This window comes from Monomorium pharaonis, chromosome 4 (genome assembly GCF_013373865.1).
Source record: "Monomorium pharaonis isolate MP-MQ-018 chromosome 4, ASM1337386v2, whole genome shotgun sequence".
NCBI classification, from domain to species: domain Eukaryota; kingdom Metazoa; phylum Arthropoda; class Insecta; order Hymenoptera; family Formicidae; genus Monomorium; species Monomorium pharaonis.
The window spans coordinates 21,378,420-21,398,658 of record NC_050470.1 but is presented as its reverse complement, the minus strand read 5'-3'; the positions used below and the strand labels follow the sequence as shown (position 1 = coordinate 21,398,658).

General features: G+C 42.5%; 1 protein-coding gene across 1 annotated transcript in view; it reads right to left on the bottom strand.

Moving 5' to 3' along the window:
• The window catches only part of LOC105831232 (protein prickle), a 168,814-nt gene extending 148,598 nt beyond the window's left edge, over nucleotides 1-20,216 (bottom strand). The window contains exons 1-2 of the mRNA XM_036286031.1: nucleotides 16,071-20,216; nucleotides 5,190-5,318 (exon numbers count right to left, since the gene is read on the bottom strand). Of these exons, the coding sequence (XP_036141924.1) occupies nucleotides 5,190-5,317 (128 nt within the window). The 5' untranslated portion in view covers nucleotide 5,318; nucleotides 16,071-20,216. The remainder of the gene's footprint in view (nucleotides 1-5,189; nucleotides 5,319-16,070) is intronic.
• Between the last annotated feature and the right edge of the window lie 23 nt (nucleotides 20,217-20,239).

Genomic DNA, 20,239 nt, shown 5'->3' with positions numbered 1-20,239 from the left:
TTAGCGACTTTTAGGAAAGAATAGCACGGAACTTCGGGGAATCGTCCGACAAAACGAATCATTTATAGTCATACGCTTTTGAATTTGTAAACTTTTATCACCTTTTTAACAAATGTTTCAGCTCTTCTACGTATCATATTACTAAAATATTTAAAATTTGCAAGAAAACGCAAACATAGCAAAAGAAAGCTTAATACTTAACAGCTACACGTAGTAAAAAACATTTTGTATGTACGTTAAAATTGGTCCTTGTTAAAATTTTTATGTTAAAATTTAACACATTTGCTTGTTACTTTAACATATTACTGTTGTGTTAATTCAAGTGAAATGTTAAGTTATTAGAATTACTGAAAAAAGGTGTAAAAGTAACACAATGTGTGTGCACTTATTTTTAATTTTACACAATAATATATTCCTTGCTATCAGCGATAGAATTTATCTGTTGAAATTGACAAAAAAAAGAGTTTATTCTATAATACAAGAACGACTGTTATTTCTCGACGTGATCTTGTAATATACGTTCCATTAATATTATAACAGTCTTAAAGTAACATGCGACATGTGTAACTTTGATATAATTTTCTCATTAAATTATTACGTAAAAATTATGTCCAATTATAAAAAAATTTACATTTATTTTTATGTTAAAATATAACATAATATTTATGTTACTATTTAACATATGCTTAATATGTTAAATTAACAAAAAAATTTCTGCGGATCGTTTCAAACAGGCGATATCTGTTAAATTTAACACAAATTCTTTACTGTGCATAATATTGAGATATTATCGATTTTTCATTTTTCTATGATTTTTAAATTGAAGCCAACTTCTTAAACTTTTAGCTAACATGAATTACAAGCATAATGTCAGAAATAAAAAAAAAAAAAAAATTGGGAAAAATGACGCAGCCTCAAATCTTCTCCGATGAGTAAAAATTTGACCGTGGATAATATCGAGTGACGTTAAAATCACGTGTCCGCGAATTACAGTCGGAAGAACGAAGATTTGTCGATGGCCAGACCTGTTAAGAGTCTGAAGGGTTTAGACGAACCCGTACTCCATCATCGCGTTCGCGCGAGCAAAGTTTCCCGCTTTTAAAAGTTCGTTATCCCGATGACTGAACACGTATAAATGGCCTTCGCGCTAGTCGAATATCTCTTTTCGTTAATGAGCGGCCGGGGTTCGTTTATGCGGCCGGTAAAGTGATTTAAAGGATCTCGATGATGAATGCTCCGCTCTACACGGAAGAGAAAGACACGGAGTGAAAAAGGCGACAGGCTGCGCGTGTAAAAACATGTAATAATAATAAAAAAAAAAAAAAAGAACGTGCGTGAAGTTTTCCGGTAAATTCCACAGGACCATTTAGGTTATAGGCGCCCGCCCGTGTAAATTACCGTCGGCCGAGGCCCGGTATACTTCCTACTAATTAAAAATGAAGTGGTATGCATAAACCGAATACTGTCGACCGGTGCCGAGCAAGGAGGATATCTCCTCGGCTCGGAAACGCACTTATCCCGGGATGATTTTTATGGCAACGAATCCGGCCGCTTTTTCTCGTTCTTCATGGTTCCACCTCTTACCACGCCGCTCGCTTGCCAGGCTTCTCTCTCTTTCTCTCTCTCTCTCTCTCTCTCTCTCTCTCTCTCTCGCTAGTCCCGCACGAGCTCCCTCGTGTCGTGTCCTGCCTTTTACGGTACACCGCGACCGCTTCGGAAGCCGCTAATTAGGTCTACTCGCGTTCGTCTGAAGGACATTTAACCGGCGTGGATACGGCCGTATTCAAAGGGTAAAACGCGATCCCGATGCGAGTCCCCTTAAAATCACGATTAGCGAAGTACTCTCTCGCCTCCAGCCAATATTTACGCGGCGCGTCTCGATAACGCCCCTGTGCCCCGACTCGCATTTTGCGCGAGGCGGCGGCGACGTCGCGTTCACCCGACAGGTGTTCGTGTAAGCTGTAAGCCCACGCGCACCTGGAGCCTCAATACTGCCGAGATCTGCCGAGAGAAACTGTACTTATTATATGGGCGTCTCAAGAAAGTCATTTGTTAAATGAAATTAAGTATTACATCCCTCTTGTCCTTTTTGTACAGAAATTAATTTTACGCGCATACAGATATTACATAAAGTATACTTTTAACTTTTACGTCGCATATTATTATTCGAGAGGATTAATTTATTTCGAGATAAAAAAAATTATGGATGGATTATATATATATGTATAAAACGTTCATAATTTTTTTTTCCTCAAAATAAATTATTCGAACAATAATACGCGGCGAGGATGGAAGAGAAGCCATAAAACTTTAATGACCGCATCCACAGAAACGAAAACCTAAATTGCTCCGTGGTATCTGCCTAATGTAAAATATTAGAAAACGGACTCGTGAAATAAACTCGGAGCTAAGACAGGTAAGCCAAGCGGTTCTCCGAAACTTCCGCCTGCCGTAATTTCATTTTCCTGCGTCATCGAAACGAGACGTCGGCGAATGACGAGGTGCCACACGGCGATCGCGAAGAGGCAGAGCCCCGACTCGCCTCGTCGATGCTCATCGTCTCTGGGGAGGACATTAAAGAAGCGTAGAGACTCTCCGCGCGGCTAGAGAAATGACGGGACCCCAACATTTTAGCGGTTATTTCCTCGCGAAGAATCGAATCGAAAGATAACGGGTGTTCATTATGCGCCACTTTCCTCGTCAAGTTCATCGAGGGCTGTCGCGGCTCCTCTCGCGGACACGCTCGGCAGATTACAAGACATTATTTTTTGCGCGGCTACGCACTTAGACGCTATGCAGCGAACACGGGACGCGCGACAATCGAGGGAAGACATGGCCGCAGTATGGTCGATGATTACCGGATCCGTCGAACGGTCGTTCTCAGAGTCGTAGAAAGCCTAATGGCATTAACGAGTCGAAGCGGCCGCGTCCGTCCACGTTGCGTGCGGGAACAAAGTTGCGTAATGGAGAAAAGGATGAGATTATCCACGGCGTTTAATTTGATACTTAATTAGACGCTAGAAAAATTAAATGCCTAATATTAGAACGGCCGGAACGGTTTCTAACAAGTGTGTGACGAGAGTCCGCGCGCGCTTAACGTAGAATTCATCAACGCCCTGTCGATAATTACCGCGGCGCCAGTGAATTAATATCGTGCTGAACGCATGATATACCACGCTTCTCCGTCGGCGCCGTATTTGCGTTTACTTTCATTATCGGTGAAAATAAAACGCCGACCGTTAGGCTGCCCGAGGTTCACGTCAGTTCCGATTGAACGCCCACGATCATTCTCCCAGACAAGGCAAAGAGATGATATATCAGCCGACTACTCTCGTGTTTAATAGCGAAAGGGTAAACTCCCGCCCGCGCATATTAAAAGCCGCGAGAAAAGGAAGCCGGGGCGGGGAGGGGGGGGGGAGGAGTATGAAATCTGTCGGTGGTGCTCCGAGGCGATAATGGATCCTCCGGATGGTACTACTACACTAGGCGAGAACCTATACGTTTCGCGAACCACAAAATGTACAACCCTGCGAACCAGCGAGCGTACGAGCGAACAAACGAACGAACGAACGAACGAACGAGCGAGCGGCTGGTCGACCGAGCCTGGCACGCTGGTTCAAGGGAGGTTCGGTATGTTAATTACAGACCAACATACGTATCCCTCTCCCGCTCCCGCATCCCTCGCCCCCTCCCCTTGGCCGTGAGTTACCTCGGTTGCCAGCCGATTCGTCTTGGAACGGCCCCCATCGCCGGTCTCGTTGCACGCAGGGCTCGCGTGAGACCGACGAGTCGACCCTACGACCCGAGAACGCCGAGAAACGCTCGTTTTGCCCTCTTTTGAGAGTCCGCTGCGAGAGCAACGCGGAGGGGAGAGGAGCCCCGGCTCGCCCCCTTGTATACGCGACCCCGGCTCTTCTTCTAACCACCTCCTTTGCGCCTCCTTCGATTTCTCGCGTCGAAGGTTAACCTGATCGAGCGATCGGTGGAGGGTCCGCGACGTCAGCCGTGATGCGCATCAGAAACAAAACCACCGAGATCGGGGAGACGAGCGCGTCGCGAGATCTATACGATCCATAAGCCTTACAGATCGCACGTTTCGCGTGCCGGGGCTTCTTCACGGGCGTAGACTATCGGATAGGAACTAGACTGGAAACTAGTTATCAATTAGGAAAACCCAATGATTCGCCGTTGAAGCGTGGAGCGTTGAAGCGGAAAACTTCTCATCTTCACTAAGGATCGCGAGGATAGACATTGGACCGAGCGTTTCGTATGCTAAAGACGTTGCGGACTAATACGAGACAGCGACAGCGATTATCCTGATACGATCTAATCGTGTGCTTCTATCAGGCCTATAAACCCAATGAACGGAATCGCCATCGCTACTCGCTTCGCGTTGATGCTTTCCTCGCTCAGTTTCTTTCGAGATCGTAGAGATTGCTGCCCGACTGATCTGTCTTTCACGCAAAGTGAAATAACCATTATGCATGGAATAACGCACGATAATGACCAGTAAGCTAGAGATTCTTGACTGAATTAAATATAAGTTACCACTTGTACCTTTTTCATAGACTATGTTTCCAAACAAAAAGTTCCTCAAAGTTTTCGGCCGTTCTATCTATATACCTTGGCAATTACTGTCATTAATTTTGTTCCAAATTGTAAATGTAAAAAAAAAAATAGACCACTTCACACGCAAAAAAAGAGAAAAAGTCGCTTAAAATCTCTCATCACTTTTTGTTGTTCACGCACTCTGAGGAATTATGAGCCCGAAACTATCTATCAATTTCTCTTTCGAGATTTCCTCACCCGATACTTTCTCGAAACGATACGCGTTACTCCGTTACTCGAGATAAATGGAAAAATGCACGTTGTACGTATATTCGGACTCGAACCACCGCGCTCGCAGAATGGAAGGGGACGGGTGCCACCCATTCGCAATCATTCCTCCGGTATTGCGCGGAGGAATGTTTTTTCAATGTCTTATCGATCCGCCCATCACGCGCGCGGTGCTGACCTCAAGGACCTACCCGGGTCAGTCGGTCCGAGTCGGGACCCTTTTTTGCAACGTGACCTCGGCTCTCCCCTTTCTTTCGACGCGGAGCGGGGAAAAGCCGACGGTTCGCACCTGCGCTCGATCTTGCGCCTGCGAGCGGCAGGAACGAAGGTGGATGCGTGATATAGGTACTCACCGCCAAAAGTGTGGCACGTATCCGGCGGGGCACAGGTCTCGGCACTGACTGCAGGGCGCACCTTGGAGGACGACATTGCCGGATGACGAGTAATTACTGGGCGGCGCGTCTTGTCCCGGGGACAGCATCCTGAAAACAAACGCGAATTTACGGTGAGCGTGCCATTTTGCCACGGTCCATCCTTAATGCCCGACCATTTCGCTATGCCGAAAGCGTTTCTCAACCCGCTTCCACGAGAAATGAAACGTAGCGACTGCCTTGAATAAGAAAGTGATTTTTGCTGCAAATTCAATTAGCAACGCTAATTTTGTATGCTTGATTTTGTATGCCCGAAAAACTTGAAAAGTTGAAAAAGTATGCGTATCTCTTCATATTTGTGCACGCTATACATGCATAAACAGAATTAATATATGTGTAAGAACATGGAGACAATCTCACGAAAAATCTAACCATACTAATTTTTTATTTCACTATTATTCAGTAGAACCAATGCGTTATACGGAATAGCATATAAGGTGTTTGTATAATCGACAAAAATGTTTTACACCAAAGGCATCAAAGAATCCTCACGTACATTAAGTTGTAAACGTTATGTAACAAATGTAGCCTACTACGCCAGTTTTGGGCTTCAATTTCTCAAACATTCATTTCTAATTATCGAGAAAAATTGAGATAGCGTAATGTCGCCAGTAATTATAATAAAGGAATGAGTAGAATAGTTTGGTTTTACACAAGGTTTCGACCATAGGATTTGGTCCTTCTCAAGTGCATTAATTACAGAATATTCTATCTCTGTAATTAATTAATGCACTTGAGAAGGACCATAAATCCTATAATAGTCAAAACCTTGTGAGACTGTGATTTACAATAAAATATTGTCAGTTTATCGACTACTATTCTACTCATTCCATTTCTAATTATGTTGTGCAAATATTATCATAAAATATGGAACAGAATAAAAACTGTTATACTATCTGACACTTTTTAGTTTGTATTTGTCTTCAAAGTTTTTTAGGAAATATTATCCAAAGACAAAGTACCCAGTACACTCTGGTCGCTCTAATAAAAAAAATGTTTATTTAAATTAAGCAGAAACGAGCTTTTATGTAAGATATTACGAAAGAGACAAGCCTTCTTTATTCAAAACAGGTTCAGAATGAAGGGAGACGAAGACGTAATTAAATGTCTGATCTTCTTTCGTGACTTAAAATAACTGTAAATTATATGGTTACCGTAAGATATTATAATCCGTATCGCGCGACTTTGTCATTGTCACGTGAAATCAGTTCGATCATCGCGTGATATAGGGATCTCGCTTAATTATCACGTCAGGGGTCGTCACGATCGAGGAAATTAGCTGTACGGACGGACACGAAGAGCGCGTTCCGTCACGCCCGAACGGGTTGTGAAATTTGTCTTCTCGCAATGTAGATCGGAGGATCGTATCCGCTTACGGCGACGGCGAAATTGAACGATCCTCGTGCGACTCCACGAACGCACTCTCGCTTCGCCACGATCGAGAGCGGAAATTCACATCCGACGCAGTATTACCGTGTACTCGCGTAATTATCGTTATTTCGTTGACGAACGATGCTTCCACGGTCTCATTTAGATCCGTTTAGATCCGTAACGGGACGTTACTCACTGTTAAAGCATCATTTCTTTTCCTCAACTCGGCCCCTTCACACTCGTTATGCACGCCTTTTTACACCTTGTAATTGCATACATAATATGCAGATATGCATATGTAGAAAAATGCATTTAATTAAAAGATACATGCGTATATTGCACATCATCGTTATTATTATAACATAAATGTATATTAAAAAAAGATTTTGGTTAAAGTACATACAAAAATTAAGCCTTTTATATATTATGAGTACAGACTTTAAAATAATTTCGTTGGATTATAAAAATAATTATGTAGGATACTCGAGCGTGACGAGCAACGTTGTAAAAGGTTTCGACGTTTTAGCAACCAATTTAAGTATCCCGCATAATTATTTTGCTGGTCCAACAAAATTATTTTGTGCAACCATTTAAATTCTTAGACATTTCAGTAAAATCGTCCTTTCCGTCTAAATTCCACGAACAAGTATAAATGCTTATTACTGAATCGCGTGTAAAGCTATAAATTATATTAATTAAGACATTTAGACGCTCCTGACATTTTTTGCTCGTAATTTAACAAGGAAACTCGCGATTATTTTTAGAACTCCATAGATTATACGAACTATGTATTCGTTGTATAGAGGCGCATTTCGCGTACGAGCGCGTAAACCGGAGAATTTATTACTCCGCGTACTCGTACTCAATGTACGTTCCTTTTAACAAGCGCAAGAACTCGCGCTCACATATATGCCGTGCCGTCGTAAATCCCCCCTTCAATATAAAATCGAAGCCGAAAGTCAGCCTGCAATAATCATCCGCGCATTCCTCAAACGCGATCACATTGACGTTAATTAATCCGACCGATCGAAGACAAAAAGGCCGATTATTATAAAACGTCATGCGGTCGAGAGACGGGTTTTCAGCGCGAGCGCATTTAAGATGCATTTAGATGGGCATCAAATTAAGTCAAAGCCATGCCCCGTGCGCGGTAATAAAGACCTCTCGTTTGCGCTAATGTGGCCAGGGACTTGCAAAAATTCCTAAGGCTCGGGTATCGATACTCCGGGATGAACTTACGATCAACGCCACACCCCCGGACACGCGGGGGGTGATGTGAGTAAACGATGCGCCAGCCGGGGTTTTGCAGGGACATCAATCGCGCCAGGCGTACTCCGCCGTACGCTTTATGCGACAAGTCTGCCCGCGAAAATAATTAATTAACGGCGCTATCTAATACGGGGAAACGGGCGGTTACGCCCCGCTCGCTCGAATTAATAACCAGAGACCGTAATTAGCGGGTAAGCGACAGGCGTTCCGCTGCCGTCGCGGCCTTCGATCGTCGACGATTAACTGACATCGGGTGTAATTACATCCCCCGGGAAGATTTTATTGCGACGAAAATCGTTGCTGCGACCTCGGGCGCTTGCTCGCTAACGGCCTTGCTGCTCGCTGTCTTTTATCGTGTAAGTGCTATTAATATCAACATCGTATTCCGATTAATTCTAATCGAGAGTGCAGTCCATAATTTATCGGTGAAAGAATACGTAACGAGAGGATTGGGTCGTTTTGCGAAATCTTTTTTTTTTTTTTTGACGTGTAAAATAATTGAAAAAGCGCACGAGTACGATGAGAGATGAGAAGAAATATGTAAATTTTCGTAAAAAATAATTGCTACCTGTAAAGCACTCGATTACATTGCGTCAAATGACTAACTCGTACTCATCATCGCAGAAAAAAAAATGTCACGTTACTTTTATGTGGTATGCAAATACACACGCGATCATCGCGCAAAAACATGTTGATAGCCAGCAAACGTGCTAAACTGTTTCAGAAGGGAAAACATCTTGGCATGTTACATGATGTTCTCCATAAAAGTGAACGTTCCTAACCGACAATCTTGTATATATATATATATTACAATTACAAGTTTGCTCGATCATGGATCGAGCCATTATTTCTGGCGTTTACGCGATTTTAAGTAACGATTTGTGCGGAAAAGCTGAATATATGCGGCATCCAAGTAACTTGTTACAGTTGAATTATGATTGGCCGCGTACACGCACGAATAAATGTACTGTAACATGCGAGCAATGAACTTTTTTTCTAAGCCGTAGTAGTTGCCGTATACCCAGAGCAAGTCGAACCATCCTAACTCAATCAACGACAGTGCCTCGGCACAAAGGATGATCTCGTTAGTCGAACTAAACTCTAAAATCAGACTCCAATGCGAAGAGCAATAGCATACGATGCCCATCCATTTGCTACTAAAGTTTAAAATGGAAAGGCGATGTAAAAGAGAATGAAACATAATAGCGGATTTAATTCTTTACAACATGGAATTAACGGAAAGTAATTTATTTCTTGAATCAATTTTTTTAATATCAAAATAATATTATTTGTTGTAATTTTCAAAAATTTTGATGCTTTCATATTTTTCAGATATTATAATATATATTATAATATTTAAATTGTTGGTCATCTTTTAACGATTTTTATATTATTGTGTTATAATAATAACAACATTACACGTCCATTTTATATAAATTCTACGGTTGTTCTCTATCTCATGTTTCTTAATATCTCTTTCATGTTACACTGATAGAAAAATATGTTGTATTTGTAACTGTAAGTGCATAGTAAAATAATTATAGTTAGGAATATCATTTTTATAGTAATTATTACTATAATATTGGTAATAATAACTATATATTTATGGTAAATGCTTATAATGATCATTTTATGGTACAACTAACTGTGTAAAAATCTCCATTTTGGTTATAGCAACCATATCATAAGTTGCATAAACTAATATTATGGTTATGAGAACTATAATATAGTTTAAACCAACTATAATTTACATTGTTGAATAACTATAAAAATATAGTTGGGTCTCCAATGGACCATAAATTATAGTGAAATTATGGTTGTCGCAACCATTTTTTTCTATCAGTGTACCACACAGAAAGATTTCGTTAGCTTTAATAAACAGTTTTGTTCGAGTGTTCCAAAGTATGTACTTCTTTGTTTTTAAAGAATTCTATTAAATCTAAAAAAATATGTATAATATTTATTAAAAACAAAGAAATACATGTTTTGGAATAGTCGAACAGAACTGTTTATTAAAGCTAAAGAAATTATTCTCTCTGTGGCACGCAATCCTTGACACAAGTGAACTGGACCGAACGCCTACGCATCTACTTTAGACGCTGTAAGACTTCAAAAGGCACGTCACACAATTCTTTTCGAGAATGCCCGTTGCTTCACGATGATATTATGAATATAAATGCTACCGTCTAAATTACTCGATGTTTTGACATGCCATTGGGCTTACGTACAACATAATCATTGTAATCAATCTCAACTGGCTTTGCTAAATCGATCCGAGAATCATTTAGTTCGAATGTCCATTGGACATAGATCACTCATGGAATTTCAATTACTAATATACTAATAGTAAAACTAACATGAAAATTATTGCTTCATGTAAAAACAACAGATAAATAGCCAAATGACAAAACAAAGTAATAGAAAAAAAAACAACTTGCTACTTAATCTACTGTGCTTCCTATAAATTAGATAAAAATTAAATAAATACCGTAACAGAAAGCGCCTAGTTTTATTAACTTTGGATTAGAGTGACTTTTACGAGAACTACGTGCACCTGCATTAGCATCGGACGTATTAGTAACGGATTAAGCTTACAATGAGAGACACGGACGGTTTAGGTATCTGTACAAGATCGCAACAGGTAATACAAGGTCCAACGCGGTCCGTGTCGCGCCGAGATTCGCAGATCTCGAAGGACATCGGAAGGAAGGGGGAGGGGGAAGGGGAAAAACGTAACCGCGCCGGATTATGGCACGCTCGCTGGATCTCGGTCTTCGTGCGAAGACACGAACACACGCGCATAACGAAAATTCGCACGTGTATGCGCATGCATACGTATTTCTCCGGTCATCGTACGAGTATGTACGAAGTCAACTTTTCATTCGGATACGCGAACGTAAGAGGCTTACGTTTGACATAATTGACGCCGCGACATACGACGCGCGTTCTGTAAAAATTACCCGTCTCTGTGATGACAGAGTGGCGTCATGAATTATAAGCGGGTTTTCTGGTATAGCCAATGGAATTTGTTTCGCCGTCACTCGATTGCGGGGATTAATGAGACGACGCACCTGCACTGTTAAGCTGAATAACAAACAAATAAGGTTCTCGAATTTATTATCTATGTTAAATGACGATTTGTAATTAGTCACGTTTAGATATTTCAAGAGTTTCTTAAAAAACTAGCACTGTCTAGTTTTTCAAATTCTTTTTATTGTTCAGAAATTGGATCTTAAGGATGTATATGTTACATTTCAAAGAAACTAAAAAAAATTTAACAATTTTACAGATTGTTCAATTATTACATTTAAATATATATGTATAAAATATTAGTATAATTCTCCCTGATAGTTAAAAATTGGTTATTTCATTTGTTATTTTCTCTTGGTTTTTATGTAAAATTGTGTTTTAGAGTATTTATTTGCAAAGTTGATGAAAAAATTAATTAAATCAAATTTTTTACATATACTAATAAAACTAAGAAATATTTGTGCAGCAGTTCATATGGGTCTACGTATTTAAAAGTTATTTACTTGTCTTAAAACAAATTGTAGTAAAATCGAGACAGAGAAAGAGATATAGCAAAACATTTCATTGTTTTCTTCTCTAGTAGCTAATTACGGAGACAAAATTCGGACATTTGCGATTAAAATTTTTACAGTCCGAAAAAAAACCTAAAGAACTTTGCAGCTTTTTTATTTCAAAAACTTTTAGCTAACATTTTAGAATCCAAGTATCCTTAACGTTATATCATCATACATTAATCTAAAGCTACACGTACGTTTGAAAAAGTATCTTGTAACGCACAAACACAGAAACTCTATTAAATTCAACAGCCAATTAGTGTTGCGCAAAAAGTAATTTTCTTTATCTGACGTTTGATTACGCACACTTTTTAATTTTCAACAATGTAAAACCTCATAACTACCTAAGTAACTATCGACCCCGGAAACGATAATTTTGCAACTATATGAATTGTACGTGAAGCCCGCATTGTGGTTACAATTCTAGCGAGAGAAAATTCATCTCTCGGAGCGCCGAGAGGATATCCACTGTGCCATTCGGAGGGGGAGAGGGTCGATTATCCCGCCTCTAATGCCCCGTATATCACCGACAAAAAGCCGGATACAATTGCAATTTGAACTCGATTCAAACAACCGTGGAGTCTCTGACGGCGATAAGGGACAGACGGCCGGCTCACCTGCCGAGCGCCGGACCACCGTGAGCCATTGAAATTTAATAACATCACCGGAATTGAACGATAGACGTTCCGCGCGGCTACAGCTGACGCGGGCGCGCGCGCGGAGCAGCGCCTCTCCGCTACAAATTACATCTGGTAATTCAGTTCCTTGACCGCAAAGTCCCACAAGAAGTTAAGTCCATCCCCGTGTGGCGTCCGTCCGAGTGAACGACCGCAGCTTCCCGTGTTAGTTCATAAGTCACTCGGTGGGCCGTTAGATCGACAAAAGCGCGAGAAAAGAAAGAGGATTTCGCGCGCGAATGTCGGCCGGCGCGCGATCGAAATATCTGCCGATGGGGGGGGAGGGGAATATATAAATCCGTGAGAATTTATTAGCGACCGCTCGTGCGCGTCCGCGGGATTCGCGCGCCGACCGCACACCCGCGCTTATATCTTCACGCAAACCTCGATCGTCTCATTCGCGCTGCGGTTTGGCTCCGTTACTATCGCTTACGAGGCCCCGAACCTCTTCCCGCGGGATCCAATGAGAATGGAAACGCGATAAAATTGATATCGCGGTTCCCCACGAAATTCGGACACCCCAGCTCTCTCTCCTTTTTTAACTATCTGATTTTTCGTGAATAATAAAATTAAGAATACTTTTATTTTGTTGCTCGGGGAAAATGTGTCGCGCTTTATCGTAGAATACCGATCTCGCGCTTTATCGTAGAATACCGGACGATAGTTTCTAATTATACAGGACATTTCAATTACACAGCCTCTGCCACGCGGAGAGTTTTATACATAATATTACTAATATATTGAAAGTAATAGCGAGAGAAAAAGGAGGAAAGGAAGAAGGAGAGATAAATGTGGGGATGCGCGCTCAAGAGTCGCTACTTTGTGCGCGAGTTAACGGCCGCGAATGGCAGGGACCGCCGCCGTGCTATAACCGATCACCAGGAAGCCCCGGCCTTTCTCTCTCTCTCTCTCTCTCTCTCTCTCGTATTCGCCCCGAAGCTTTGTCTTAACGATGAACGTACGCAAACGTTGCCGCCGTCGATCGCCGACTCATGCTTACGAACGCAACGTTCCTCCGCGCGTAACGCGAATCATTGCCACCGTGCAACAAAACGACGATTCGGTCCGGCGAGTCACGTTTCGCGCGAGCACGCGAAAAGAGAACGAGCCGGGGTAAACGTCGGGTGTAATTTAGTAATAGTAGTATGAACGGTTGAACGGGAGGAACCTGCGTCAAAACACACGGTGACAAGCGATACGCGAATTTGGAAAATCCTTCCTTCCGTACACGGGAGGAAGAACGGTTTCGGTGAAGTGTGCAAAAGTTTAAATAACTGTATTTTTTTAGACTATTAAAATAATTATGTAGGATGCTCAGACTGCTCGCCGGAATGTCGAAACGTTTTGCAGCGTCCCTTATAATTACTTTGATGGCCCAACAAATCTGTATGCAGTTGAATTTCCAGACATTTCCGCGTAAAAAGGCATTTACGTTAAAAAAATGTTATAAAATATATTATGTTAATTTTCAGTGACGTGCTTATAATCTCCAAATAAGAATTGAGAAAAAAATGTGTGACATTTGCGACTGTAAATGCATAATAACATAATTATAGTCAAGAATATCATAGTAATTACTACTATAATATTTATAATAATAATCATATGCTTATAGTGATCGTTTTATAGCTCGACTTATTATATTAAAATCTCTATTTTAATTATGGCGACCATGTCACAAGTTGCATAGACCAATATTCTGAGAACTTTGATATAGTTTAAGCAAATTTGAATTTATATTGTTAAATAATTATAAAAATATGGTTAGTCCAAAAATGACTCTAAATCATAACATTGCGGTTACCGCAACTATTTTTTTCTCTCGGTGAAAATATATCTCTATCTCTCAGTTAAAAGATTAAGACATTAATTGTAGTAAAAGTTGCTCCAGAGATCCAATTCGAGATTTAACCGAAGAATCATCTCTTTCAAACGCTTTCCGTCTCTTCCTCTATTTGTCGCGTGTGTCCTGTAACGCTCGATGTACACGTCGCGCGATTGCCATTTGTCGAAAATTTACAGCGTCGTTCGCTTTCACGCATCAGGAGTTCATTCCGCGAGGGCTAATACGCGATTACACGCGCGAAAATGATTTACGCAGTCGGTGTCTCTCTTTCTCAGGCCGTCGCGTCTTCCCGCCGGGATATAGTGCGCCGGGACTAGTTCGGGGACTGGTTGTCTCGAGTAAACAACGAATACTCCGCCGCTCGCACGCCAAGTGTAATTTTCCGCATCGACGAGCCCCGTCGATGGGTCGGCGCCGTGCATTTTTAGCACGGATCCGCGCGCGTGAGAGAGAGAGAGAGTTACCCTTAGTTTTCACACCTCTCGAGTGTGTTGCCAGGTTGTAAGTAAAGACACGCTCGTGTCGTCGGTACGTCGTAATTACCGTTCCCGATTCTTTCTTTCTCCCTTTCCCGGTCACCCTTCTTCGCGATGAAACGCGAAATAAGGAAAGCGGGCTACGCGGACGCAGAAGAAGCGGAAAGGCCGTGTGCGCGCGCGGTAATTAGTATCTTTTTGCGTCGTTAAAGTTTAAGCGAGCGAGCGACCGAGCGACGATAGCGCGTACGCAGGCATGTTAATGGACGCGATAGCGACAGCATGCCCGCGAGTGTTTCTCCGTTTCTCTCCTCCCTCCCCACCCCTGTGCTTTATAATTCGTGAAACGACCAATTAACGTTCTAGGAGAAGAAAAGTAGGTGGTCCCACGCCTCTCTTCTGCTCGTTCCCTAAAATGATTCTCACGTGTTTCCGAGATCCCCGTGCAAGGTGGCATGTTGCCGCTGCTTGGTCGCTCCGAATCGTTTCCCCGAACTTCGTTCCGTGGAGAAGCTTTTCGAGAAGATTAACCCCTTAACGATTATGTTTGTGCCGTGTACGAGCGAAATTGACGCAGGAATAAACGAGTAAAAATGTTCTCGACTTTAAATAACTGTGTATACGGATTTGTAAAACAAATATATATTATATTTGCTGTTTATGGAAAATGTACTTTTGATTTAAATTAAATAAAGAGTTACGAATTATTCAAATTAAATTGTAAAAAGTTGTCTAATAGTTACTTTTCGTAAAGCCTGTAATTCTTTTAGTTTCTTTTAAAAATAACTTTTAAAGATAGTAACGTGTCCATTTTAATATAAACTTATTAATTTTTACAAGACATTCGCCGTCTTAAAATCTCATCAAAACGATAAAAAACAGTGAGCTGACATAAGAATTCTTTCCGTATTCCAACGATTGAGTCTGCTTTCATCGGATAACAATAGGAAACGATAAGATTTTTGGCAAGGCGTGTCAGCGTCGTTCAGCATAATTTTTCCTAGATTTAAGGAGGAAAGTAATATCTAGGTCACGAGAGAACGAAAGCGGAATATGCAACCTTTTGAGGTTACAAGACCTCCAAAGGATTTCGCGGCCTATTTTCGTATATAAATGAGAAACCGAGTACGCGCGGACAATAGAGATGTTTGTTGCAGGATGCGTACTGTCAGGTTTCGGGTTAAAGACCCCTGACAGGGGCATTATTAAAATCCCCGCTACGCCTGTGGGATCGGCCTCGCATGACTCGGCGCGGTATCCCGCGCGCGCGCGTCCACCAGGAGTCGGCAAACTATGACTCGCGCGTTTTCGCGCGGCACAAAGACTCCGCGCTCGCTCCTACTCCCTCCCTGCATCCCATAGCCTACAAAACGCCGGCACGCCGATCGCGACGCGAGATGCATCTTATCTCCGCTCCCTGCGCTTCTTCTTCCGCGAAGACGAAACGGGCGAGCGCACGGCCGCGCCGACGAGACCGAGCAGAGCCGGCGCGCGATATCTACGATCGAGAGCATGCGCGCGCGAGCGTATATATACACACACACACACGTGTGTGAACGTAAGTACGTGTACGTACATACCTGTTGCTGCTTTCCCTGGCTGCACAGTGCGCGATACGCCAATGGGTAGGTCCGGCGTCCGCGGCGAGGTCCAAACGAGATCACCGGCGAGACGGCGACGCTGCCGCTCCACCCGCGCTCCTCCCGCGGGGAGGACGAACCGACGATGACGATCACTCCCGCACCGGCGATTCCGAGAAGCGGACGTTCTACACGCGAGTCAGGCGTCCCCCCGCATCGCCGGGACGCCGTCGGCGCACCTGCACCTGCTGCACTTGTCGCGTCGGCCCACGAGCTCACCGTCGCGCGATACCGACGAGGGGCAATCGGGGCATCGTGCGGCGACGGCAACGCGGGCATCCTCGCGGCATTACTGTGACACACGCGTAAACGAACGTTCTAACGAAGAAACGCCGACCCGCGCTCGCGCTTTAATTCCACTGCGCGCGGGCACGTTTGTTGCCGAATTCGCGTCAAACGTCGGATCGCTGACAACTTCACTGCGCGGCCGGTCCCGGTTCTCTCTCTCACCAAAAAAAAAAAACCGTGCGAACCGCCGTCAGATCACATCTCGCGAACTGTCACGTGCACAGACTCCGGATCTATCTCGCGATTCTCAGAGAGAAGGGAGGGATGTTTCTGGCGCACCGGCAGCACGGAAGGAAGTCGGCACCGAATGCTCGCCGAAGGGTTGCCTTCCCGGCGTTCGACGGCGCGCCAACGCGAAGAGTCGCGAGACTCGGGTCGAACTGGCCGCCGAGATGAGGCCCAACTCCCCCCACTCCGCCGCGACTGGTCTCCGCTCTGCGTTCCTCCCTCCTCCTCCTCCGCCTCTTCCTCTTCCTCCTCCTCCCGCCGCGGATGCCACTGGACGTTCTCCTCTTGCCTTCCCCCCTTCCTCTCTCCCTCCGCTACCCCCTCGCGCCGGTCCCGACTCAACGCTCTCGCATCATTGTGTACCTTCTGCTCTCTCTCTCTCTCTCTCTCTCTCCCTCTTGGCGAACCCTCGTCGTCTTCTTCTTCTTCTTCTTCTTCTTCTTCTTTCTCCTCCTCCTTCCATCGTTTCTCCTTACACGCGCGAGCAGATTTTCACTCGTGATCGTAAATGAACGTGCGATCGACGAGGACCGCTTTACGGAGTCGACAGCTCGCGTGTCGATTGTACTCGCGGTTAAGTGCAGCCCGGTAAGCCGTGCGCGCGCGCCGTTTCGCGGAAAGTTATCAGGCGGGCTCCCGGGGACCGATCGTCCGACGATAACCCGACGACGAGGCCCGGATTCTGCGAACTCCCGCCGATTAACTCGCTCTCCCGCCGTCGTTGTAGCTCAATTGATTCTCTTTGTCTCTCGTTAGATCGTGGCGTGTCGCAAGCTGCAACGCGTATCCGCGCGAGGGACGCGATCGATCGACGATCACGAATCGCACGACAAGCGTATACTTGAACTTCAAAATTATCCATGGTGGAATTCCATCGCCTCGCGTTTTCGTAATGTGGGGTTACTATTTATTTGTCGGTTGTATACGATTATACACGTGAGCACAACGTCTACGCGAAATGACGTCGAATCAATATCGAAATGATGATTTCTCATTAATGATCTCTCGTCTCTCCGACAATCTATGAAAAAGTACTCGGAAGGTCGCGCAGGGCTCCGCCAATTGTCGCTAATCGCGTACATGGTAGCGGGAGCGATTTTTCCTACTGACAAGTAAAAAAAATAAAAATAGATTGCGATTGGTGATTAGCGAAACATAACGCATAATAGAGACCTAAATAAGTATGTCATACGAGATATAATTTATTACTACCTAGTATACTAATCTATTTAATAAGAACACTTTAATTCCTATTCCTAATATTCTTCCATTGTACGCGAAATCCTATCCATGCAATATTAATCAATAAATATTAATTGTAATTTTATAGAAAAATCTGCAGGAGCTTTATTTGCTATGTTTCTGCTGTGATACTTGTCGTAGTAAAAAATTAACGTATTTGGAATTACATTGTTATTATTGTTCAATATTGGATTCCGATCGTAATTGTTCAATTATCTTTTACCTTTTTATCGCATTTTTTTTTAGGAAAATGGGATAATTGACCTTTTAACCTCATACAGGTCATACTTACGATTCACATTACAGCTTTACACTTTCGATGCATGCACGTAATGCAACAGATACACACGCTATCGTCGTACATTACCACACAATTCGTCTCGGAAGGAGGATCGTGGTATTTTCGCACGAGATTTTTATTGATCCAAATCAAAAGAGGGATATTTTTCGTTAGATTGAATTATTCAAAGAACTGTAAGAAATCTCTAAAGAAATAAGGATTTATAAATAAGAATGTGGATATATTTCCTATGTCCTCAATTGTGCTCGACATCACTCTTCTATTTGCGACACACGAATGGAAATTTTTTTTTCCTTTTTTTCCCTTCAACGGGCCAGCTATTCTTTGCTCGTTTTATACCCGAATCGCACACTTTTCCCTCATCCGTGCCCCTCTTAATAGCGCCCTTCTCGTTTACTCGGTTTGTAGTTCTCGGCATCCGCCTCTCGCTTCTTCCCTCCTACCCCGTTCTCGTGCACGTCTTTTTTCCCACGCTTAATATTCCGCGCGTTCGCCGTGCCCTCCGCTCTTCGTTTTCCACTTTCTGATCGCTTCGTTCCTCGTCCGCGTGCGTGCCCGTTTCGTTACACACGCGCGCGCGATCCAATCGTCCCGACTGCGGCGTAATTAAACCGCGAGAAAGATATGCCGAATAAAACTGAGATAATAGGGCTAGCGGTGTCGATTTAATTAAATTGTCGAAGTTATGTTCTACTAGTGCCGCAACTAGGCATGGCATCGCTGGCATACGCGTGTGGTTCATGAATAATGCGGTAATTCCGCCGTCATTAAAGTTATCTGCATCGAAAGACAGAAACTGAGTCATTAGTATATGAAGTCTTTTCAACAGTAATATTTTAAATTATTTAGATAAAACTATAAATTTTACTTTTTTGTTTAGATCAATTTAAAATCAAATCATCTTTATCTTATCTGAAATCGGTTTGTAATTTATTTTTTCTTTATGTAAATAATTTTAAGATAACTTATCTAAGTATAACATTATTTTTTAAACAGTTTATTTCTCGTTTATGTTAAAAGCCGAGATGGTGCATTTACAATCTTAAAATAAAAATTATATAGTTTATGATCGAGCAATTATATAAAACAAAACCTTTGTTTCTTTAGAGTATTGTATATTTCATTTAAACATCTTAAGAAGGTATTATACACTATATAAAAAAAGATCAGTATTAGCAACTAAAATCAAGTTAAACGAACGTGATTCCAGAGTTGTATATGGCGAACCAACTGCTTTAATTTTTGCAACATTATTTTATATTTTTGTAACATCTTATTGTGTCAAATAAACTAAAAATACAATTATATTAGACAAAAGCTGCGTTGAATTGATCGATTAACCAAAATTACTCATAATATCAGTAATTTTAACTCTGGAATAGTAATCGATCAATTCAACACAGTTAGATCAAACTTTATCGTAGTTGAAAGAATATCTATGTCTAATATATAAATGTATACATTGTAATTGTTTTAATCTTTTACTTTTAACTAAATTTTTTAATTGGAACTCTTACCATCAGATTGTTGAACGGACTAAATTTTTATCTAATTTCATTTGATTGTAGTTGAGATAACTAAATTCACTCAACTCAGAGGCTTGGTTTGTTCTACTCGAGCTTTTTTTTCAGTGTAGAAAAAAAGCGCGAGTTTTCTTCCGCTTTTCATATATTGAATCGAGATATATTCTTCTCGCTAACAAAAGTTTCTTTCCCAAAATAGCATGTTAAATGCGAGTGGTCGCTTCTAAAAGTGGACTTGCAAGTAAGAATGCAATGATAAATATAATCTATTTCCATAATCGCTTTAATTAGTCGATAAAAATTCGCGGAAGGCATACATAATTGCCAATCGTGTCGGCAGGTGACAGGGCGTCGAAGGGAAGGAGCCGAGCCGCGGCCTAATTTCTAAATTTAACGCGGCGCCAGGTGCAAGTGTTGCAATCGTGATTGCGCGAGCAGGAGCGAGCCTAAATCTGATTTCGCGAAATCAGGTATAGCGGCGCTGTCGCTCGGCCGCTCGGCCGCGATCGGCCGCCTTCGTGGTCGCT